The sequence below is a fragment of the Notolepis coatsorum genome (assembly GCF_963971535.1).
Source record: "Notolepis coatsorum genome assembly, chromosome: 2".
NCBI classification, from domain to species: Eukaryota; Metazoa; Chordata; class Actinopteri; order Aulopiformes; family Paralepididae; genus Notolepis; species Notolepis coatsorum.
Window position 1 is genome coordinate 214402506 of NC_140166.1, and position 26324 is coordinate 214428829.

Genomic DNA, 26324 nt, shown 5'->3' on the forward strand with positions numbered 1-26324 from the left:
AATTCAAATGAACATTTATTACAAGACAACATAAAATACAAAATAAATCACACCACATAAGGACAGTATACATCACATAGTTGCGACAACTACGGCACGGTGAGACACTCCGAGAAGACCGGCGATCATTCACCCCACTCTGGTACAGTAGTTGGTCAGATACGTAGCCATTTTCTCACATATTTTAAATAAACAGTCTACTGTTCTTCACATCCACAATCTTTTGTAACACAAAATAAACACACAAAGACCATAATGTTTATTACAGTTCAATACATTACTAACATTAAGTGCTTTACATGTTCACATTATTATTACGATTGATACATCTTTACATCACTGTCTTCATTGCTTTCTGAATCCCTTCAGAATCGGGTAAATGTTCTCAAAAGCTTCATAGATCTCACCACGTTCTTTAGCCCCTAAAGATTCAAAAATTCAAATGTATTTGTATTAAGTACAGTACAATGTTAAGTCAACTGTTAAGCAACAATAAGTTGCCATCTAACCAGAGTGCAAGGTAACAGTAAAGTGCATTAACAATATACAGTGTAACAAGTAATTACATGGTATATATATTTAATATATATATAAATTATATATATAATGAAGCTACTGAGTAAATATGCTAATCTGATGTATGTATAGTATTATTATGTACAGTAATACAAGTATAAATACACTACGGTAGTAAGCCATACTGGCCAGTGGTATAACTAATAGAGTAGGTAAGTGATATATATAGTATATACAGTGTACAGAGTGGGTGTGTATACAGGTATGTAAACAAGAATATATGCAGATATAGATCAATCTATATACGGTATATACAGTATTATTGTACATGGCTATCATACAGTGTTATATGGGTAGACTATAGGTTGAGGTAGGTAGTTATGATTACAGTGTATAGGGCAGTTGTAGACAGTGAAGGCAGTAGATGGGTATAAACTGAGTATAGAGTTCAGAGTTCGTACAGTATGGGCAACAGAGCCTAGAAGATAGTCACTGGAGTTCAGAATGCAGCATTCAGAGCAGCTGATTGTAAATCATGGTATAGTGGAGTAAAATCTGAGACCCTTTCTCCCCTTATATCAAACACATACATACACACTAGGGGTGTAAAGGTACACGTATCCGTACCGAACCAAACCGTTTCAGTGTGTACCGTACCGTACCGAACGGTTGTGTAGTGTACCGAACGAATACAACGGTATGTTACCCACTAACGACCGCCCACCGGGGGCTGTTTTTTTCACAATCTAATATAATTATTATTATTTAAAAAAGAAATTACAAGTAGATTATTAATTTCAATAAAGAATATTCGTTGGCAGCCCTACAAGTACAATTAGTTACTGCACACTACATCACCCCTGAAGCCAAACTTTCCCCCACTGTACCGAAAACCCGTACCGAACCTTGACTTCAAAACCGAGGTACGTACCGTACCGTGGTTTTTGTGTACCGTTACACCCCTAAATTACACACACATGTATGTGTGAGGACATTCTGTTGATCAACATTCTTTTTCTAACCTTAATCTTCGCTGCTACATACCCAACGTTAACCCTTAACCTAAAACTATTATTTTCCAAATGAGGTCTGAACGAGCATGGATTCACAGTGTGTGCGCATGCATCTACATGTATATGCATTCACATTCTCACACACACAACCAAATGTCAGCTTCCTGGGGTGAAACGTCTGGCTGCTCTCAATCAACACATACCTATCAATATCACCACACACACACACCTGTCAATACAACCTTGCCAGAGACGAAGATCAATAGGACGATGCGTGGCTTCACCATCCGGTAGATCAGACCTGGGAACAGCTCCGGCTCGTAGCTACAAGGAGTGAAACCCAGACACACAAAAACATTAAAAGCCAGTCACACAAAAACATTAAAAGCCAGACACACAAAAACATTAAAAGCCAGGCACACAAAAACATTAAAAGCCAGGCACACAAAAACATTAAAAGCCAGACACACAAAAACATTCAAACCCAGACACACAAAAACATTGAAAACCAGACACACAAAAACATTGAAGCCCAGACACACAAAAACATTGAAACCCAGACACACAAAAACATTGAAACCCGGCAGACACACAAAAACACAATGTTCTTTTAAATAGTATTATGCTGTGTTATGTTATTCTGATGATCACTGGAGTGTGATCATACACAATGTTCTTTATCATTTATTTTTATAACTTTCTTTATTGATCACACAATGTTCTTCTAAACAGCATTATGCTGCGTTATGTTGCGTTATGTTATTCTGATGATCGTCCGCATGTACCGACAATAAAGTGTCATCTTTGTCCCCGCAAGGACAGAAATACCAGAGCGTGCACGCACGCACGCACACACACACGCACACGCACACACACACACAGTCCGTCCACCTGCTGAACTGCTGGTGGGTGACGACCAGCCCCTCCAGCCGGATGGGGAAGCAGACGTCACAGCTGCCCACCATGTTCTGGATCCTGAAGTCCAGGAAGCGGGCAGGGAAGCCCAGCTTCTGGACCACGCGGGCATACTTCCTGGCTGCCAGGCGGGACTGCTCCTCACTGCAGGGTGACACACACACAGGCAGGCAGCACTGACACACAGGCTGGGGGAGCAGGCAGCACTGACACACAGGCTGGGGGAGCAGGCAGCACTGACACACAGGCTGGGGGAGCAGGCAGCACTGACACACAGGCTGGGGGAGCAGGCAGCACTGACACACAGGCTGGGGGAGCAGGCAGCACTGATGGAACTGTGGAGTGTTGTTCTGATCTTTTGGCTCCAGCACACGCCATCATATTTGCTGACTTAGCAAGGTGGACAGACAGACAGACAGACAGACAGACAGACAGACAGACAGACAGACAGACAGACAGACAGACAGACAGACAGACAGACAGACAGACAGACAGACAGACAGACAGACAGACAGACAGACAGACAGACAGACAGACAGACAGACAGACAGACGGACGGACAGACGGACAGACGGACAGAGGACTGTTGTTCTGATCTCTTGGCTCCAGCACAAACTACCATCTTTGCCGACTTGGCAAGGTGGATACAGAAATGGTGACAGACAGACGGCCGGGGGACTGTTGTTAGCACTTTTCCTGACTGACCCAAGGTGGAAAAGGAGACAGACAGACAGAACTATAATAGTAGTGTAGTATCTATCCTGACCTCTTGGCACCAGCGCAGACCATCTTCCTGACTAACCTCTTGGCACCAGCGCAGACCATCTTCCTGACTAACCACTTGGCACCAGTGCAGACCATCTTCCAGACTAACCTCTTGGCACCAGTGCAGACCATCTTCCAGACTAACCTCTTGGCACCAGCGCAGACCATCTTCCTGACTAACCTCTTGGCACCAGTGCAGACCATCTTCCAGACTAACCTCTTGGCACCAGCGCAGACCATCTTCCTGACTAACCTCTTGGCACCAGCGCAGACCATCTTCCTGATTAACCTCTTGGCACCAGCGCAGACCATCTTCCAGACTAACCTCTTGGCACCAGTGCAGACCATCTTCCTGACTAACCTCTTGGCACCAGTGCAGACCATCTTCCTGACTAACCTCTTGGCACCAGTGCAGACCATCTTCCAGACTAACCTCTTGGCACCAGTGCAGACCATCTTCCAGACTAATCTCTTGGCACCAGTGCAGACCATCTTCCTGACTAACCTCTTGGCACCAGTGCAGACCATCTTCCTGACTATCCTCTTGGCACCAGCGCAGACCATCTTCCTGACTATCCTCTTGGCACCAGCGCAGACCATCTTCCAGACTAACCTCTTGGCACCAGTGCAGACCATCTTCCTGACTAACCTCTTGGCACCAGTGCAGACCATCTTCCCGGAGCTGAAGATCAGAGCTGTGGTCCTGGGGTCTCGGATCCGCATGATCACCGCAGCAAAGCGCTGCAGAAATCCAAATAGTGTTATTTTATAGGAGTGTGACCATAGTAAGTGTGTAATCTAACAGACCCACTGGCTTTAGGAACAGTCCATTTTGGACCCTTCACTTTAGTCATAGGACATTTCTCCCAGATGAAGGCTTTCATAATGAAGTAAGAAGAAGAAAGAAGTAATTTGAATGGAAGAATCTTAGTGACCAAAAAGTATAATCTGATTACATTCATTGTTGTTGTCGTCTATATCATATGAATAAAGTTTACGGTACCCTAGGATTGTACTCTGAATTCCTGGCTTGGAGTGCGATGAACTTAAGATCCAGAGGACATCCCAGGTTCACTGTGGACACAATATTCCTACACACACACACACACACACACACACACACACACACACACACACACACACACACACACACACACACACACACACACACACACACACACACACACACACACACACACACACACACACACACACACACACACACACACACACACACACACACACACACACACACACACACACACACACACACACACACACACACACACACACACAATCATACCTGAAAACTAGTCGCATAATGTTTTACGCATTTCAGACTGAACAATTAGGTGTAATCTATGGGAACCCATCTCTTTCCTGTGCTTATGTGCAAATCCCTCCATGTGAACCACACCTTCCAGACTAAACAATTATCTTCTCACAGACCCCCCTGTAATAAAGCTTTATTTGTGCCTTGCTCTAATTTTTACAATAAACGTTAACTTTGGAATACATTTTCAGTGTCTATTCTTTGTATAATCACTGCAGTTATTCATGTTAACCACTAGTTTGAGACATTGTTTGCGGCTTAAAAAGGTGTTAAATAAAATGCGGTGATGATTCATGGTTTCTGTGTTAATGTAAGAGCACTTAAAACAGACTGGGAACACCCACCAAAGAAAGGGGGGGGGGGGGGGGCGAACACAACAGGAGGGTTAACCACCTCATGGTCGTCTGAAAGGTCAAAGCGCCCATGTTTAAAACCTACAGTGGGACGTCTTGATGGTTCAGTTAGTCACGGACCATCTGCTCAATGTTGTCACTTCAAATACAACTCATACATGTTGGGACACGCCCTTCCTGTCACTCTACTATTGCCCTAGTGAGGCAGAAATGTCATAATAATAATAATAATAATAATGATAATAGCCGGCGTATTTCACTATGACGTTATTATGGAAACATTCTGGTGGAGTGGGGGTTGGCTAGTCAAAATTAATGAAGGATTTAGTTTATTTTTAGGTATTACAACTGAATTCAAAGACGAGATGTAGACATGAGGCACGGAATGTTTGTGTAGTTCTACTTCTTCCAGCATGGCTGCCTGTAACCGTTGGTAACCACTTTCGAAAAAGAAAATGCCTGATCATTTCTGTGCAATGATAGAAAGTTGGAGAAAGCATATTACTGTTCCACTGAGTCTCGTTTACAAGATCCTGTAATAAGACGCCAAATGATATACACATATATACATATACATTATATATTATCAACACATAGCAACCACTGAGTTGCACATAGCAACATACATGGAGATTAATGTTCTACACATTCTGTGAAAGTCTCCATTCGTTTTACAGTCACTACAACTGAAGTAAGGGATATTTGTTTGTGATTTGACGTAGTCACGGTCGTTTTCCACACGGCTCTTGTTTTCAAGGAAAGACAGTTGCATTTTCCCCCAATTCTCGTGAGACGACGGCGTGCGTTCGCAGGGAATCATAGTGAAAATGGGACAATTGAAAAAAAAAAAAAAAATTGTGAAAAAAGTGACCCACTGTAATATTGGGATGATTCCAGAGCTCTCTGTCACCGGGGTCATGGGGGTCATGGGGGTCATAGGGAAGAAGGGCATGGCCCCGGGCCCCGAAATGGACCCCATTGGAATCTTGGTAGTAGTGGAACTCTGGGTACTGTAGTCCGGGTAAATGCCACTGTCCTGGGACACGTTGGCAGCACTGTCTTCACCAGTTTCACCTGAAGGGTCAGAGAAATGACGCAATGAATCAGCTGTATACAAGCTTTTAATCTCCTATTGTAGAGGAAGATATAATATTAATACATGTCCCTAGTGGAAAATATAATATTAATACATGTCCCTAGAGGAAAATATAATTTGTATACATGTCCCTAGAGGAAAATATAATATTAATACATCTCCCTAGAGGAACATTTAATATTAATATTAATACATGTCCCTAGAGGAAAATATTATATTAATACATCTCCCTAGAGGAAAATGTAATACATGTCCCTAGAGGAAAATATTATTTTAATACATCTCCCTATAGGAAAATGTAATATTAATACATCTCCCTATAGGAAAATGTAATATTAATACATCTCCCTAGAGGAAAATCTGTCCATCCATCCATCCGTCTATCATGTATCCATCTATCTATCATCTATCAATCAATCCATCCAACCACCGCCAACCCACCCTCCATCCATCCATCTATCCATCCACCCCTCCCTCCCTCCCTCCCATCCATGCATCCATCCACCCCTCCATCCATCCATCCATCCATCCATCCATCCACCCACCCACTCCTCCATCCACCCACCCATCCATCCCTCCAGCCATCCCTCCCTCCCTCAGACAGGACCTGAGGTCCTCTGACTGGCTTCTTCCTGAGTGCTGATGTCATCCGGGAGGAAGCTGAGATCCAGGTCGTCCGCCTGCGGGGGCGCCACCGAGGAGGAGAGGAAGGTGGGGTCCTGCAGCTGGGGAGCCCCGTCCAGGTCCCCGTCAAACATGAAGTCGGCGGCATCCTACAGGAAAACACAGGAGAGAGGTTCCATCCGCCCGCTTTGTTCTGGGTCAGTCAGTGGCTCTCAGCCTCTCACATCAAGGACCCCCCAAACGTGTACACATTAGGCCATGGGCACGGACCCCCATTTGGTAAGACGTTGTCTCGTGGATCCCCGTCTTAGGAGTGTTTTTGTTGTTCGAGATTTGAGGCCTGAACTCCACAGTAGTGGAGGAGGACAGTGAGTGGAGAAAGTGAAACTTAAAACCTCTCATTAGTCAAATGTCTAGTAGTGAATCAAACAGTGGAACTGAATTATTCCCCATTTTTCTGGAGACCCCATGGACCTCCTTGAAGGACCCACTGGGGGTCCCCGGACTGCACATTGAGAACCACTGCTTTAGGTCATGTGAGGTTCAATTCAAGTTCAGTTCAATACAGTTTCTTTCTCATGAAAAGTCAGACTCATTCTACTGGACAAAGTGGACATGGGACACGAGAGGTTAATTTACATACTGGGCATGGCACACAAGATGTTAATTTACATACTGGACATGGCACACGATAGATTAATTTACATACTGGACATCACATGGCACATGAGAGGTTAATTTACATACTGGACATGGCACACAAGAGGTTAATTTACATACTGGACATGGCACACAAGAGGTTAATTTATTTACATACTGGACATGGCACACGAGGGGTTAATTTACATACTGGACATGGCACACAAGAGGTTAATTTACATACTGGACATGGCACACAAGAGGTTAATTTACATACTGGACATGGCACACAAGAGGTTAATTTACATACTGGACATGGCACACAAGAGGTTAATTTACATACTGGACATGGCACACGAGGGGTTAATTTACATACTGGACATGGCACACAAGAGGTTAATTTACATACTGGACATGGCACACAAGAGGTTAATTTACATACTGGACATGGCACACAAGAGGTTAATTTACATACTGGACATGGCACACAAGAGGTTAATTTACATACTGGACATGGCACACAAGAGGTTAATTTACATACTGGACATGGCACACAAGAGGTTAATTTACATACTGGACATGGCACACAAGAGGTTAATTTACATACTGGACATGGCACACAAGAGGTTAATTTACATACTGGACATGGCACACAAGGGGTTAATTTACATACTGGACATGGCACACAAGAGGTTAATTTACATACTGGACATGGCACACAAGAGGTTAATTTACATACTGGACATGGCACACAAGAGGTTAATTTACATACTGGACATGGCACATGAGGCTAAAATGCTACAAATTTGTATATAATGTAAATTCTGACAAATTCTATGGGACAACAGTGATGAATTTCAATTCCTGACTATTGTTTATTTTGTGTGCAGTCAGAGGCGTCCCAGTCCCACAGAGCACAAGAGGGATAGTTCTCATGTTTGGATCCCTATAGCCCCTCTAACCAATGATGATCAGTAGAATCCTCTCTCAGCACAATCCATGGTGTTCCTCACTCTAGCTCTGGATGGTTAGCCACAAACCCATGCAAAGTCAATGGGGTCAAGCTCCCGTCTGTACAAGCTGACTGAAGCGCACTGAAATCTACTTTGTGTTCACTGTGGAATACGTTTCAGCGACCCGTCAGTCAGTTTGTACAGACAGGAGCTTGACCCCATTGACTTTGCATTCGTTTGTGGTCAACTAGCCGGAGCTGGTATGAGGATTAACTAATTGACAACATCAGTGCTGAGTAGGAAATAGGACAAGGGTTCCAAAAATGTGATCAATCATTTTAACTTTGAATGAATGAGTTTATTTCTAACAAATTAAAAAGTTAAAATAAAACAAGAAAGTAATAAACAGATTAAAAAACAAACAAGCAAAACAGTAAAGGATGAAGTGTAAACTTATGTATTCCTACCCCCTTCACACTCTATTATCTTATGCAACTCATTAACTCATATACAACCCAAATCTCCACACTATGAAAAAAAAAAGTATTATGAAAAGAAAATATCAGTAATAATAATACTAATGATAATCCCGCCGAGCACTATAGCCCCTGGACAGGACTTTAATTCAATACAACATTTTCAGATGTCTAAAGTCTAGAGGTATCCTTTGGGAGAAACCCTTGTAGGTCCCCAAAAGGCAATCATTCCTAAATTAAGAAGATATCTAAAATGATTTATGTTTTGAAAGGGTTTCATGGACACCTGCACCATGAATCTTTGTCAACACATAAGAGGACTAGTCTCTTCTCAGTCAATGAACATACTAATAATCACTAGAACGTGAGTGTCTTGGGATTCACACAGTAACTGGCTGCCCAGCCCAGCCAGAAAACACTCATTCTACTAGCAGTCACAGGCCCACTTACATCTGCAATGGAAGTATCAAAGTAGCACTCCAGCGCTGACTCATCCATGATGGACAAACCATTTAAATAAGGTCCTGACCACCAAAAACAAACACTCTAGTCCACTGACTCACATCGATCAAGCTAGATTGACAACAGGTGTGATGCTTTGTTCTCAGCTGAGGTTGTAGGTTGAGGTTGAAAATGGGGGATCCTGATGTAAACAAGACGAAAGTCTTTCTCTGGTCTGCATCTCCTTAACAATTGTGTGTATTGAGCTGTACTGTATTGTACCCATTCTTCAATCTGTTAATACAATTTTCAATCAATCAATTCAATCAGTGTACAGTACAGAGAGAAGAACTTGCTAAAAATATACCTCTATATTAAACCTTTTCCCTTTAAAAAAAAAAGTAGTAATAACAGAAGGGCTGTGATAGAGCAATATTCTTGATGTGAGTATTCAATATTCTTAGTTTTACATTTATATTTTGACCAAGGTTTGGACCAATTTACACGGTCATCTTCAAACGCGTCTGGTGTAGTTGAATTCCCGGCCGGTAGAGGGAGCTGTTACTTTTGTCTTCGCCCATTTCCTATAAGCGTAGATGAAAAAGTTACTGTGCTTTGCGCATGTGTCGAGGATGTAAACAAAGAAGCATGGCACCATGGGCTTGGATGGTTGTTAATTATAGCTCCAGTAGCATATAGGTCAGTTCCTTAGTAGATCCTGTTCTGCTAATGTTAACCGCGACTCTTTAGAGTACAGAATAGTTTTAACATAACTATATTTTCCCTGGTTATTATCACACACAGTAGTAGTATGTATATTTGTATGTTTTGGTTTAGTCTCTGGAAAGCTTGAAAGTTCAATGTTATGGCAGAACAAATAGATGCACTTAGAAAGTGTTTTAAAGACTTTTCGCAGGAGGCGAGCGGTGAGTATGTTCTGGTGCTACAGGAATGCATGAGAGATCGTGATTAGTCAAATGTATATTGTTATTAGTTCTTTCACGCTGTTAGGATATTAAAGTCGAACTTTGCGGTAACATTTTGAAGCTAGCAACTATAGCAACAGGCATGATGAATGAATGAAAACTTTATTAACAGATTGCAGAATGGGTACAGTACAGTACAGCTCAATACATACAATTGTTAAGGGGATGCAGACCAGAGAAAGACTTTCGTCTTGTTTACATCAGGGTCCCCCATTTTCAATTAATCGTAACATATATGACATACATGACATACAGATAGACAGTACTGCTACATCTATACATTTATGACATACCAGATTTGCAATTACAGTACTGTTTGTGATACAAAAAGATTCCAGAAATAACATATATACATATATACATTAGGCGTAGAAACTGTACATTGGATTGGGTAGGTGGGGGTGGGGGGGGACTGTACATTGGAGGTGGTTGGGTGGGTGGGGGGGGGTTGGGTAGGAGTGGGGGGGGGGGGACACTGTACAACTGTACAAACAACACTGTACATTGGATTATTGACAAGACCATACTTGGTAATTTACTGTACATTGGAGGGGGTTGTGTTCGGACATTTACAGGGGTCAGTTTCGAGTTGCAGTCTCCCTTAGGTGTTTTTTGAGAGTGTTTTTGAAAGTGGGTAGTGATTCACATTCCTTTACAGCTTGATATACTACAGGCTTGTGTGTGTCAGGGTTGTGCTCAATAAACATGCAGTTAAATCAATTCAAAACGTCAAATGTACTGCAATTCTTTGGCTAATGGTAAAGCATGCATTCTCATTTATTTCTTGATAGGTTGGATATGACATTCTTCCCATAGTGCATGTTTTTCTATATTAGAATTCTTAAGAAAACACACTTTCAGAATGCATTGAATTGAACACAACCGTGTGTGTGTGTGAAATCAAACCTACTGAGAATTCATGTGTGTGTGTGTGTGTGTGTGTGTGTGTGTGTGTGTGTGTGTGTGTGTGTGTGTGTGTGTGTGTGTGTGTGTGTGTGTGTGTGTGTGTGTGTGTGTGTGTGTGTGTGTGTGTGTGTGTGTGTGTGAAATCAAGCCTACTGAGAGGAAGGTTGATACCTTATACCTAGTAGATTATATCCTCAGTAATGGTAATTAGGGATGGTACTGTCTTTCAGAGCTCTACCTGAGTGAATCGGTGCCTTACCTGGAGGAGGCACCTGATCCCCTGGACTTCTACCGTGAGTGGGTTGGTCCCAATAAGCCCTGCATCATCCAGAACGCCCTCAGCCATTGGCCGGCCCTGACGCGATGGAAGCCATCGTATCTCAGGTATGGAGGGGTCACCGGGCAGGTTAGACGCGAGGCTTCACACTTCACAGGCTTCACACGCGAGGCTGTGATTCTCACACTTGTCGTGCTTGCGAACCGGCAAACGGTTGACTGATCCGACTAACCAGTTTGGTCTCGCATGGCTGCCATCGCCTGTATCGTCTCTATTTAGTTTAGTTTAGTTTATTTGACAATTATTCAAATGCATTACATGTTACAACAAGTCAGGCATCCTAAAATTATCAAAAAAGTCACAGACCTATTTCCATTGTGGTCCTTGGTCCCTTGTCTATATGTGAGACATGAGTTGTAAAGAACATTAAATGGTTGGAAGACTCATGAAAGTGCCGTCCATTTACCGTTTACCACATATCACCTCCGTGGCAGGCAGGCGGTGGGGAAGAAGGTGGTCAGCGTGGCGGTGACCCCTAACGGCTACGCCGACGCCGTGATCGGAGAACGCTTTGTGATGCCGGAGGAGCGACGGATGACCTTCAACGCTCTGTTGGACGTGATTGAAAGAAATGTACACCATCAGCATCAGCTAGGGCAATATATTTATATATAACCATCAGCATCAGCTAGGGCAATATATTTATATATAACCATCAGCATCAGCTAGGGCAATATATTTATATATAACCATCAGCTAGGGCAATATATTTATATATAACCATCAGCTAGGGCAATATTTATATATAACCATCAGCTAGGGCTGGGCAATATATTTTATATATAACCATCAGCTATGGCTGGATAATATATCTATATATAACCATCAGCTAGGGCAATATATTTATATATAACTATCAGCTAGGGCTGGGCATTATATTTATATATAACCATTAGCTAGGGCTGGACAATATATCCATATAAATTACCTAGGGCTGTACAATATATCAAATGGCATCTAACTGTGATATTGTATCGTGGAATCTTTTTAATATAGAGAATAAACAACTTGTTTCAATTGATTGTATCACACATCCCATTACCATGCAGGACCATAGATGCCCCCTGGTGGGATAGAGGAGAAGGAGAACACGTTCATTGATGTTCATGGTCATGACAAAGATACATGATCGCACCGCTCATTGTAATTCTTCTGGGTGTTGTTCAGGTGAATACAAGAGGCGTGTTCTACGTCCAGAAGCAGTGCTCCAACCTCCTGGAGGAGCTGCCCGAGCTGACGGAGGACGTGGAGCCTCACATTCCCTGGATGAGCGAAGCTCTGGGTGGATGCGATACCTAGCATGACTATACCTTGTGCATTACATTGTATAGTTACATTGTATATACTGTACATACATTATATGTCGAAATACTTCCCAAAGGTCAGTGAATACCACGACCACAACACCAGAGGGAGTTCCACAAATCATGTTCAACCCAGATTCGGCTCAAACGAGGGACTAAACACGTTTCGCAATTATGCCACATCAATGTGGAACGCCCTACCCACAGCCGTAAAATAATGTGAATCCCTACCCACCTTCAAAACCGCTCTCAAAGAGCACCTATGGGAGGCTGCAACGAAACTGGCCCCTGTAAATGTCCAAAGCCCCCCGCCCCCCCCCCCCCCACCCAATGTACAGTTTCTTCCCCCTCAAATGTATATACTCTCTTTTAGAAACTCTGTCTCTTAAACAGTACTGTATATTTTTTATATCTTGTTGTATGTCATAAATGTCTGGATGTAACAGTACTGTTTATCTGTATGTCGTGTATGTCATAAATGTTATGATGAATTGAAAATGGGGGACCCTGATGTAAACAAGATGAAAGTCTTTCTCTGGCCTGCATCCCCTTACCAATTGTGTGTATTGAGCCGTACTGTATTGTACCCATTCTGCAATCTGTTAATAAAGTTTTCAATCAATCAATCAATTCAATATACATTACAGAGTTTTATGCCAATATCAAATGCACATGTTGTCCAGTACTGCTTTACATACAGGTCTAACAATGCAGATTATTATTCCCTCAATCACTCACTTACAACTTCCTATAATAATTCTCATGATTCAATTCAGGTGCTTCACCCTCAATCGCTTGAATTGAATCATAGAATTATGGAATTTGGAAAAGGGCAGAATTGCCCCGTCTACGTATATACTCCATAAAGTGTTTATGTATTCAACTCCTTAATGCACTTGAATCTGTGTCAAGCTTATTGAGTTATTTTGCATGAAATGTAAACTCTATATAAATAAAATTGTATTTAATCCCCCCCCCAGGAAAACTACCAGATGCAGTGAATTTCTGGCTGGGAGAAGCTAAAGCAGTCACATCAAGTAAGCAATCCATCAGCAAGTTAGCACTAGCCACCTGCAAGTTAGCACTAGCCACCTGCAAGTTAGCACTCTGCAAGTTAGCACTAGCCACCTGCAAGTTAGCACCAGCCACCGGTAAGTTAGCACTAGCCACCTGCAAGTTAGCACTAGCCAGCCACCTGCAAATTAGCACTAGCCACCTGCAAATTAGCACTAGCCACCTGTAAGTTAGCACTAGCCACCTGCAAGTTAGCACTAGCCACCTGCAAGTTAGCACTAGCCACCTGCAAGTTAGCACTAGCCACCTGTAAGTTAGCACTAGCCACCTGCTAATTAGCACTAGCCACCTGCAAGTTAGCACTAGCCACCTAAGTTAGCAACAGCCACCTGCAAGTTAGCACTAGCCACCTGCAAATTAGCACTAGCCACCTGCAAATTAGCACTAGCCACCTGCAAATTAGCACTAGCCACCTGTAAGTTAGCGCTAGCCACCTGCAAATTAGCACTAGCCACCTGTAAGTTAGCGCTAGCCACCTGCAAGTTAGCGCTAGCCACCTGCAAATTAGCACTAGCCACCTGTAAGTTAGCGCTAGCCACCTGTAAGTTAGCGCTAGCCACCTGCAAGTTAGCACTAGCCACCTGCAAGTTAGCGCTAGCCACCTGTAAGTTAGCACTAGCCACCTGCAAGTTAGCACTAGCCACCTGCTAATTAGCGCTAGCCACCTGCAAGTTAGCGCTAGCCATCTGCAAGTTAGCACTAGCCACCTGTAAATTGGCACAAGCCACCTGCAAGTTAGCACTAGCCACCTGTAAGTTAGCACTAGCCACCTGCAAGTTAGCGCTAGCCACCTGCAAGTTAGCGCTAGCCACCTGCAAGTTAGCCCTAGCCACCTGCAAGTTAGCGCTAGCCACCTGTAAGTTAGCACTAGCCACCTGCAAGTTAGCACTAGCCACCTGCTAATTAGCGCTAGCCACCTGCAAGTTAGCGCTAGCCATCTGCAAGTTAGCACTAGCCACCTGTAAATTGGCACAAGCCACCTGCAAGTTAGCACTAGCCACCTGTAAGTTAGCACTAGCCACCTGCAAGTTAGCGCTAGCCACCTGCAAGTTAGCACTAGCCACCTGCAAGTTAGCGCTAGCCACCTGCAAGTTAGCACTAGCCACCTGCAAATTAACACCAGCCACCTGCAAATTAACACCAGCCACCTGCAAATTGAGTTAAGACATGTAATCTTCCTGCTGACTTGTTGTACACAATTTGTAAGTCACTTTAAATAAAAACGTCAACTAAATTACTAAATGTATATAATACAAAATGTACTGTGGCAGCTGAGTGTTTAAAGGATGTCTCTGCTTCTCGTTCCAGTGCACAAGGACCACTACGAGAACCTGTTCTGTGTGATCTCTGGGGAGAAGCACTTCATCCTCCTGCCTCCCACCGACCGACCGCTCATCCCTTACGGTACTGAAGTCACACCTAGGATGATACCTTTTTAAAGGGATAGCTGTGGTTCTATTGCTTACTTACCAGTGATGTTGTAGAGTCCTCGCTCAGCCCAATCCATGCTGGTCCTCGCACCAGCTCCGGCTGGTTAGCCGCAAACCAATACAAAGTGAATGGGGTCAAGCTCCTGTCTGTACAAGCCGTCTGGTAGTCTGATTCCCGTGCAGCGTGTCGATGTGTCCTTGAGCAAGACACTTAAAACCCTTAGGGGTCTAGCTGGAGAGCTTCTCCTTTTTGAACCCGTCGGCGGAGAACAAATGAATTAGAATCTCTCTTAAATGCTCAAAGTACATCTTTTCAGAAATCGATAAAAATAGAAAAATGACCATTTCTAGTGCTTTGACATGTAATGTATACGTCTCCTTACTTGCTAAACGTAATACGACTTGTAAATACGTTTAATTCTTGCTAGATGGTATGATTGTAATTATCTCCGTTTGCGAGAAGAACTACAGCACGTCACGACGCACATACATGGACGCGCACACACACACAATAGCGCTGTGAATAGGTGTTACACCCCCGCAGAGGCGTGAGACTGAAAGAGGTATCAGAGCCTACCCCCCCCATCCAAATTCTAAACAAAAGATTGGCTTTTCATAATATGTATGAATTATCTCTTGCAATAATATCCACCTCGTCGTTTCTCCTGCGTGAGGAGTCTGACTTTCGTCTTGTTTACATCAGGGCCCCGCATCTCGAGCTGCTTTTATGTGCAACATTGTACTTTTTTTTGAATACTTGATGTGGCCATGGAACATTATGAATTAAAAGTAGTCTTTGCAAACCTCACCACCAGTGTATGACGTCGCGCTAAAACATTAACTACTTGCTTTTTATGTGCAAGGAAGGAAGGAGGGAAGAGGTGGACTGCATTATTATTATTTTCATTCTCGAGAATACACAGACCCGACCGAACGTTATGAATTAAAAGTAGTCGCCCGTGTTTAAAGCTTCGCGCTAAAACATTAACTACTGTCTGTATGGCAGAGACAAAGTGCGTGTATGTACGAGTTATGAATTATCTCTCGCAGTTCATTCAGGCTGGCTACGTGATGACAGCTCTCTCTTTGTTATTTTTCAACCTCGCCGTGAGAGAAATAGAAAGGAGCGCTCATTAGCGGGCAATTCCAGCGTTATGGATGTTACATTCAGAGAGAACATTGGAAACTTAACTTAACATTGACAAGGCATCAATTTGAATTGGAAGTATAATTTACACATTTTAGTTACACTTATTGAGATAAAGATGAGCCTGCAGTAAGAAATGTTTTGACCTTTTGGATTTTGAGATAGGTGACAAAATACACAGCGTTATGGATGTTAAGGAAATGGACAAGCTTTTCGGACTCACTGAACACATGATGAAAACTCTGAATATCTTTTTCAAAGAATAACATGTTTACTATCACTTTGTAGGGAAGGGTTTGAGGTACCCAAAAAGCACATTCAGGAAAACCTGCCATTTCCTCTCAAGGAATGAATCACAAAAAAGTGCTGTTATGGATGTTACATTTTTGTGTTATGGATGTTGCACATCTGAAATAGACAAAAAAACACTATCAAAAATAGAGCTTTACCCACATGTGTTTGACTTCGGTGGACCATTTTGAGGGTCAAACCAGTCTGGATTGATGTTGTAGTCTGAAAAAATGCCAGGAAATGCTTCTTCTTCTTCTTTAGAATTTCCGGCAGTGTAGACGCATCGTGGCGTATTATAATAATATAATTATAAATATAATAATTTAGGACCTGCTCCGAGGCTTCTTATACTACGCTAGTGGTGTGCCATAGTTAGGCCTTTGATTGTTTACCCTCTTCTTCTTCTTCTCATCAGAGAATTGTTGCATAATAGAACACAAATGTTCAAGTTCAAGTTCTTTAATAGTTGTCATACAGAAGTACAGAATACTTTCATACAAAATGCTTCTTACTGTTACGCTCCAGAGACTGTGCTATGTTCTAGAATGTTCGATTATGACATCATACTGTGACATCACAAATGTTCTAGAATGTTCTATTATGACATCATACTGTGACATCACAAATGTTCTAGAATGTTCTATTATGACATCATACTGTGACATCACAAAAATCAAACAAATTTTTTTTTTTTTTTTTTTTTTGTCAAACAAAGGGGTCATAATCGGACTTAACAACACACATTCGCAATGTAACATCCGTCACTTGCAATGTAACATCCATAACGGTAACATCCATAACACTTGTAAAGAATACAAAAAATAAGACCAGAATGACTAATTGTTGCTAATATGTCATCTTTATAAAAGTTAGCTTTGTTTAGGATGTTTGGTTGACATTGCATTCCAGATGCATGTTTTATGACAACTTTTCCTGGAAAACTTTATGGATGTTACATTCGCTGTCCCATAAAGGGGCATTATAACAGCATGCTTCACCTGCCAATGGAAAGACACAAAGTACATAATTGATTCACATATTGATACAACAGCCCTTCATGACCAAAGGTGAGGTTAGAAAAATATCTGTTGATATTTTATTTGCCATTCTGGCCATTCAGAAAGTCATGCAATTAGGTTAATCGAAAAATTTATTTTTACATCATTGTGTCTCCTGTAGTGTGAAAAACATGCATTTTCATAAATATTACGATCAAATCTATTTTGTACTTGATGATACATTTGAAATTGGTTTGGTTATGATCATGTTATTTAAATGTTTTCATGGTGAGGTTGACATTTGCATGGAATTGCCTTAGTGCATGAATCTCCACCAGGCCACAGCCACACTCTCTCTCTCTCTCTCTATACAGACAGCACTATACACTATTTGCACAGCCATTTGAAATCTACAGTTACACATTGCTGTATTTAGTGAGGTAAATGAGTACAAGACACGTATGTTTCACATCTTTACTGCATATGCTCTTTGTAATTTTTATTTGTTCACAGCATTGTGGCCACATATTTTCATATTCTCTCTCTCTCTCTCTCTCTCTCTCTGTCTGAGAACCCAGGTCGCTTTCTAACCTACTAAAGACATGCCTGTGAATCAATCACTATGGCAAGCGCACATCCGTGGACATGTACACACATGCACACACACACACACATACGTACGCACGTATGCACGCACACACACACACACACACAAAGAAATCAGTACATTACAGAAGGAATTTCTTGTACAGTCTTCTTGTACAGTGGGTGACAATATTGCTATATAAATATAAATGGATTGACATCACTGACTGACATCAACACCAATGAGGTGTACACATTTTTCGGACTGATTTTCTACATGGCACTTCTGAAACTGCCAGGAGTACAACAGTACTGGAAAAAGAACACCATTTTCAGCATATCATTTCCACCCACTGTCATGGCAAGGGACAGGTTCCGAACGATATCTTGGAACGTCCACATGAGTGATCCGGACGAGGATGTTGTGAATGACAGAAAGAAGAAGCCCCTGGTGCGTGACTCCCTCGACCCCCTGCAGTTTGCATACCAGGCAAACATCGGGGTGGAGGATGCCATCATCTACATGCTCCACAGAGCGTACACGCACCTGGAGAAGCCGCGCAGCTCAGTGAGGATTATGTTCTTTGATTTCTCCAGCGCCTTCAACACCATCCAGCCGTCACTGCTAGCGGAGAAGCTCTCCACGATGCAGCTGGAGCATGGCTTGGTGGCCTGGATCAAGGACTACCTCACTGAGAGGCCGCAGTACGTCAGACTAAAGGACAGTCAGTCTGACGTACTGGTGAGCAACACCGGCGCCCCCCAAGGAACTGTGCTGTCACCCTTCCTCTTCACCCTCTACACCTCAGACTTCTGCCGCAACTCAAGCGGGTGCCACCTGCAGAAGTTCTCAGACGACTCCTCCATCGTAAGCTACATCACCGACGATGATGAGGAGGAGTACAGAGCCCTGGTGGAGAGCTTCGTGGGGTGGAGCGACAGCAACCACCTCCAACTCAACACCAGTAAGACCAAGGAGCTGGTGGTGGACTTCCGGAGGGGCAAGAAGAGGCCCCCCCGATTCCCATCTCCATCCGAGGGGTGGATGTGGAGATGGTGGACTCATATAAGTTCCTTGGGGTACACCTGAACAATAAACTGGACTGGTCGGATAACACAGAGGCCCTCTACAGGAAGGGACAGAGCAGGCTGTTCTTCCTGAGGAGACTCTGGTCCTTCAATGTGTGCAACAGACTGCTGCAGTCTTTTTACCAGTCTGTAGTGGCCAGCATCCTCTTCTATGCTGGGGAGGCTACATCAACTCAAGGGACACCAACAAGCTCAACAAGCTGGTGAGGAAGGCTAGCTCCGTGGTGGGAGTCGAGCTACCTAGACTTGAGGTGATGGCAGAGAGGGGGATGATAAGAAAGCTGGCTGCCATCATGGAGAACCCCTACCACCCCCTCTACGACGAGCTAGTCAAGATGAGAAGCTCGTTCAGCCACAGACTCATTCCCCCCCGACACTCAACTAACCGCCTCGGACAGTCCTTCATACCAGCGGCCATCAGGCTCCACAACAGTGGGCAGCGACTAGCAGCCTCCAGGCTCCACAACAGGGGGCAGCGACAGCGACTGCTACCAGACATTGACCTGGGTCTTATAGGAACCCAAGGAGGACAACCTACACTACCTTAGGCTTACTGCACCTTATGTGGATACTGTGATACTGTGATACTGTGAATAATGTATATTTCAGTGGATACTGTGAATAATGTATACTCAGTAGATAGTAAATTATAACACTACCTTATGCATACTGCACCTTATGTGACACTGTGAATAATGTGAATATTTTCTTCAGCTAGTCGGATAGTAAATTATATTGACCAAATTGTTTACACTGCCTGTGTTGTTTTACTACCTGTACCCCTCCCCCCCCCCTCCCCCCCATGCTGCTATGATGCCTGAATTTCCCCAAGGGGATCAATAAAGGAATATCTTATCTTATCTTATCTTAATTGCTCCCGATGTGCAGGTTGGCACCAGGCAAGCGTTCTTCATGGGACGGGGGTGCACTATGTGCAAGCCCAGATAAGTACTCGCTATTGCATGCATATCAATAGCGCCGGTCGTCAGGTGTGTTAAATACGTTCTCCGATACATTCACACCTAACTTGTTGTGAATGACATGTGTTACATTCCATTCGTAGAGGCAATTAGGCACTGTCTGTAGTCTGTGCTCAAGCGAGGGGACATTAAATGCGCATTCGCGGGAGCGCTCGTGCACGTGGCGCCATTAGGTGCGTGCAATCCCAGTTGATTTCAATAACGCACCACTGGTTGGCACCATGCATGGTTGCCTCCGCCATCGGTGAGTGAGTGAATGGGTAAAATGTGAGGAACAAAATTGTAAAGCGCTTTGGATAAAAGCATTATATAAATGCACCATTTATTTTATTTTATTTATGCTGAAAGTATCCTCCTCACCCCTGCCCTCTCTCTCTCTCTCTCTCTCTGTGTTCCAGGGCTCTACCAGCCAGCCGTGTACAAATGCAACAGGAAGGGTGACTTTGAGGTGGTGGATAAGGAGGGCGCTGAGAAGGTACCTTCATTCTTTATCGACACTCCTCTACCTTTTCTTTTCTCCTCTCTGATCTAGAGTCGGCTTCAATCTGTTCGTTTGAATACGGTCTTGAGTACAAGAGGACCCGGTCACTGATCCCAGATCTCCCTCTCTCTCCCCCCAGGTTCCCTGGATCTCCCTGGACCCACTGAACCCAGACTTTGAGCTCTACCCGGACTACAGACACGCCCGCCCGGTCCACTGCACGGTGAAGGCGGGAGAGATGCTGTACCTGCCGTCTCTCTGGTTCCACCACGTCAGACAGTCGCACGGCTGCATCGCAGGTACCTGTCTGCCTGCCTGCCTGTCTGCCTGTCTGTCTCCCTGTTTGTCTCCCTGTCTGTCTGCCTGCCTGTCTGTCTCCCTGTCTGTCTGCCTGCCTGTCTACCTGCCTGACTGTCTCCCTGTCTGTCTGTCTCTGTCTGCCTGCCTGCCTGCCTGTCTACCGGTCTGTCTGTCTGTCTCTGTCTGCCTGTCTACCTGTCTGTCTGTCTGTCTCTGTCTGCCTGTCTACCTGTCTGTCTGTCTGTCTCTGTCTACCTGCCTGACTGTCTCCCTGTCTGTCTGTCTCTGTCTACCTGCCTGACTGTCTACCTGCCTGTCTGTCTCTGTCTCCCTGTCTGTCTGTCTACCTGTCTGCCTGTCTACCTGCCTGTCTGTCTCTGTCTCCCTGTCTGTCTCTGTCTCCCTGTCTGTCTGTCTGTCTGTCTCCCTGTCTGTCTCTGTCTCCCTGTCTGTCTGTCTGTCTGTCTGTCTACCTGCCTGTCTGTCTCTGTCTCCCTGTCTGTCTACCTGCCTGCCTGTCTACCTGTCTGCCTGTCTGTCTGTCTGTCTGTCTACCTGCCTGTCTGTCTCTGTCTCCCTGTCTGTCTACCTGCCTGCCTGTCTACCTGTCTGCCTGTCTGTCTCTGTCTCCCTGTCTGTCTGTCTGCCTGTCTGTCGACGATGACGTTTTGACGATACCGCTTCTAAAACGATACCACGACAAAAACCTAAAACACCAGGATGTAATGGAATATAATATTAGACGACGGAACATGGAAAATTCTTGAAATAACAGAAAATATTTTGACGCTGTTGAAACGTAAACAGTTTCAATAAAAAAAAGTGTTATTCTGTTACAGCTGCTGAGCTATATAGCTAATCTCCGTTTGGCTACGTGAAATCAGCTGACACTGTTGACACGCCCACTACGCAAAGTTTGCGCTGACGCACACACACACGCACTGCTCCTACACTACACACAGGGCGGCACGGTGGGTCCTAGAAGGTCATGGGTTCGATTCCCGCTTGGGGACCAGGTTGCAGTGTTGCCAGTTACCCAGGTGGGGTATCTCCCGGGCCTTTCTGTGTGGAGTTTGCATGTTCTCCCCGTGCTCGCAAGGGTTTCCCCTCCCGATAAGATAAAACCCAATGGAAAAACATGCAGAACAGATCGCTAACGCTGTCCTGACGAAGACGGACAGGAGCACTTGGATTGGTCCCCGGGCGCAGCGCACAGTTGTCTGCTCCCGGCGGCCCTTGGTATACGTGTAACGGATGGTATCGTGAAGCACAGTCAAGAAGGGCTGGGGTGAGTAGCACAGTGCTATGGGTTAAACTCACTCTCGCATCCTCAAAGACAGATAGACACATTGCGAAGTGGTGGATTCACCTCTTGGTATAGCCGTCTGTGTTGTTGCCTGCGACGTGGGAGACCGGGGTTCGACTCCCACTCGAAGTTTAAGGTGACGTTGTCACAACCGTTACATAAGTATGAAATATAAAACAGTGGCATACTGGGTACAGCTATAGTGAGTATGCCCAGTGGTAGTGTGCAAGGCAGTTAAAAGTCAAGGTTAAAAAAAAAAAAAGTGTGTGTGTGTTCGTAACATGTGTTAAAAAATCTGCATGACAAATAAAGACTTCTGCTCCAGTCACTCAACTCATAGAAAATATGTATTGTATTGGACCATTTTTAACGGCTGGGTATCACGATACTTTACTACTATCCGTGTATCGTGCAACCCTACTGTCTGTCTGTCTGTCTGTCTGTCTGTCTGTCTGTCTGTCTGTCTGTCTGTCTGTCTGTCTCGCTCTCTCTTTACTATCTCTGTCTTGTTGTCTGTCTGTCTGTCCGTCTATCTGTCTGTCTGTCTGTCTGTCTGTCTGTCTGTCTGTCTGTCTGTCTGTCTGTCTGTCTGTCTGTCTGTCTGTCTGTCTGTCTGTCTGTCTGTCTGTCTGTCTGTCTGTCTTGTCTGTCTGTCCAGTCCCAAGGCTGCATAGCAGGTACAACACTGAGTAACTTGATTCCGTCTGTCGTGTTTATTTATTTAACAGTGCAAGTTTATTGAGGACAAAGTGTTGTTTGCAGTTAATTTCCTTTCAGTTAAATTATTTCCGTTTAGGTCACAACCGTATCAATCCTCACCTTTCCATCTGTCACTCACCTGCAGCCCTCTGCATTTTTAATCAGTCCAAGCTATTCCTCACGACTGCCGTCTGCTGCTTTGAGTCCACTGTAACCTGTGTTTATTGTATTTGTGTGCTCTAATTTAAATGTATTAAAGGAACAAGCCGTCATTTTGGGAAATTAGCTTATCGTCTTCTCCAGAGAGAGACAAGAAGATGGATACCAGTTTCCTCTCTGTGCGTTCAGTAGAAAGCTATCTGGCTGCACGTTAGCCTAGCTTAGCACAATGAATGGAAGCGGACAGTGCCGGTTAGCCTTCAGGAGAGGTGTTAGTTGGACAATGCCTAGGCTAACCGGCACTGTCCGCTTCCATTCATTGTGCTAAGCTAGGCTAACATGCAGCCAGATAGTATCTTATCTTGTCTCTCTCTGGAGAAGACGGTAAGCTAATTTCCCAAAATGTTGGCGTCTTCCTTTAAGCTTCCAGGATCAATAAAGTCTAATTTGATCAAAATGTTTCTTGTGTCTCCCCCTGCAGTGAACTTCTGGTATGACATGGAGTACGACATCAAGTACAACTACTTTCAACTGCTGGAGTCCCTGGCTGGGATCATGAAGTCACCGACACCGTGACATCACAGAAGATGCTCCGCCCCCACACCGTGACATCATTCATCTCACGTCACGTGGCACACTGGGACTAGGATCATAAGAAGAGGACGGGTCGGTGTCATCATGGAAACGTTAGAAGTAGCGTTGTGTCCCGACATCTAATCTCTGTGAGAATATTATAATTATTCATATAATATCCTCCTCTTATAGTTCTAGCTCTGGACCCAGAAAAGCCCCCCCCCCCCCCCCCCCATTCTCTGAATCCAATCCGAACCTGTATCGCATCAAAGTCCAACTTCTGGAATAGCAACAACACTACTTAAAGGGGAATACGGCTCATTTTAAGAATAAAATGTGTGAGCTCTTGCACCCAAATTTTTTTTTTGTATTTTTTTTTTTGTATTATTTTTTAAACAAACACATAAACAAACATGACAACACACGATTAGATATACAAGCATTGTAAAACAGTGTACATCAGTTAACTCATCGTTTGGATGAATGTCTTATACAAGATATACCCCTAATACCTGCTATCTATTCCCCTACACACATATGCTCTTGCTCGCACCCCCCGCCCTGGACCCCCCCATGGATAATCCGTCCATTATCCTTCGCTCCTAACCAGACACCACCATTAAATGCTAGCTTTTATTCTCTCCACCACTTCTAACCACATTGTCAATTTGGATTCATTGAGACCCAAAATTCTTGCTGTAGATATTTCTAGATAAATCACATCGAGATATGTAAGAATCCAGACCTTTCGGCACATTTTTTCCGGTTGAAACCATCGTGATGCTATCAGTTTTTTAGCCACTGTAATAGCAGATAAAACCAATCTCTTTTGTTGTATAGGTACTGCATATTCTTGCACCCAAATTATGTTTTTAGTTCTGGTTTAGACCTTCTCACAACGCTAGACTATAAATCTCATTTGGGTGAAGAATCACATTTCTGGCCTCGTAAAGTCTGAGCCCCATTCGTTGTCTATGGAGCACGAGCAGCCCCCAGGTTTTACATAGAATAGAATAGAAATACTTTTATTATCCCGAGGGAAATTTGACACTGCAAATCGCTCACATTAAACATTTAGACAAACCGAGTCACGAATAAGAATAACAAAACAAAACAACCTAAGAATAAGAATAGAATAAAATAAAATAGAATAAAAGATACAGTAAATAAATACAGTAAAAATATACTTAAGTCTACAGTAGGTGTAATATTGCACAGTGCTGTTTCAAAAGTAAGAGTCCAGGAAGATGGTAACTGTCACTCTGTGCTCAGTGATGCAGTGAGGCACAGTGATGCAGTGTATAGTCTGATGGCTGTCGGAATGAAGGACTTCCTGTGCCGTTCAGTGCTGCATTTAGGTAGGTACATCCCAGTGCATCCCAGTGACATCACAGATGTGGAGGGTTCTCTCTCTCTGATCTCTAGCTTTAGGAGAGTGGTGCGTGTTCACAAATACTGACTGAACGGTCCTAGGACACAGGAAGAACACATGTGAATTCTTAAAATTGGTGGTATTCCCCCTTTTATAACTATCATTATCAATAATCCTCGCCAGCTTCTAACCAGTTGCTGCTCCTACCATCACATAACATTGGCGTTTTGTCTTGACGTCGACCGGTCCTGCAGGGCTGTGTCGTAGGTAATATACCTGGCTGTCACGTACACCGTCTTTAAACCTGCACTATGTAACTTTGTCATGGGAAAATATCACTTATTTAGTCTCATCTTAGTCACAGAGCTGGTCCGAACAGGAGAGAACACTCCCATCAGTGATACGTGAGACCCAGCGGACAGGCCCAGCGGACGAGCCCTCCTGGTCCGGCACGCCTGACGGAGCGAAATCTCCCCCCGCCAACAGGAAGTAGAACCACGTAAAATAATACAGTCTTCGTTTCTAGAGCAGGAGTGTGAGTGACACATGAAAGGTGGTGAACAGGGCATCCTGGTGGATCGCCACAGTAAAACAGGACGCCATGTAATAATCACAACGTCGCGGTGGATCGCCGCAGTAAAACGGGACGCCATGTAATAATCACAATGTCCTGGGGTTGAAATCCGTCCTTTATCGCACGTCGTCCCCCTTTTCTCTCTCTCTCTCTCTCTCTCTCTCCCCCTGATTTCCTGCCATTCACTTGTCCAACGAAGGAGAAATCCCCTGAATCATATATATATATCTATAAAATGAAATAAAAACGAACAAAAGAAAATGGTGCGGTTATCTTGAAGAATTGTCTCTCTCCCTTTTCTTTCATCCTCATTTGTTGTGAAAGTTACATAGTGCATCTTTAATGTATTTATGCGTTTTTGACGTTATCAAGTGCTGTTACACACGATATTCGACCGTTTGTATCGCCTCAGACTACTCCGGGCTGGTTGAATGTGCGGAAGGGTTTAGAAACCCATGTTCGTCAAATTGCTATATGTTGAAAATGAATAGGGAAAATGTTTTTTGTTACTATGGCGACATATGGAGTACCATGTGACTGATGCTCTCCAATGAAAGTTACTGCTTGGGTTGGTGTTATTGTTGACCAGTTGGTTTTAGTGAACTAAAC

General features: G+C 43.8%; 2 protein-coding genes across 2 annotated transcripts; one reads left to right on the forward strand and one right to left on the reverse strand.

Moving 5' to 3' along the window:
- Window positions 1-345: 345 nt before the first annotated feature.
- Window positions 346-9181, reverse strand: tbpl2 (TATA box binding protein like 2; the record flags this gene model as incomplete). The annotated part of the gene is made up of 8 exons (XM_084308517.1): window positions 346-422; window positions 1759-1853; window positions 2421-2588; window positions 3859-3950; window positions 4213-4300; window positions 5771-5969; window positions 6599-6764; window positions 9134-9181. 8 exons carry the CDS (start codon window positions 9179-9181, stop codon window positions 346-348), a joined length of 933 nt encoding a protein of 310 aa, XP_084164643.1.
- Window positions 9182-9779: 598 nt separating this feature from the next.
- Window positions 9780-25889, forward strand: jmjd7 (jumonji domain containing 7). The gene is made up of 9 exons (XM_084307390.1): window positions 9780-10050; window positions 11247-11400; window positions 11788-11926; window positions 12521-12635; window positions 13638-13694; window positions 15040-15135; window positions 20650-20726; window positions 20872-21031; window positions 23678-25889. Exons 1-9 carry the CDS (start codon window positions 9990-9992, stop codon window positions 23770-23772), a joined length of 954 nt encoding a protein of 317 aa, XP_084163516.1. The 5' UTR covers window positions 9780-9989; the 3' UTR covers window positions 23773-25889.
- Window positions 25890-26324: the final 435 nt, after the last annotated feature.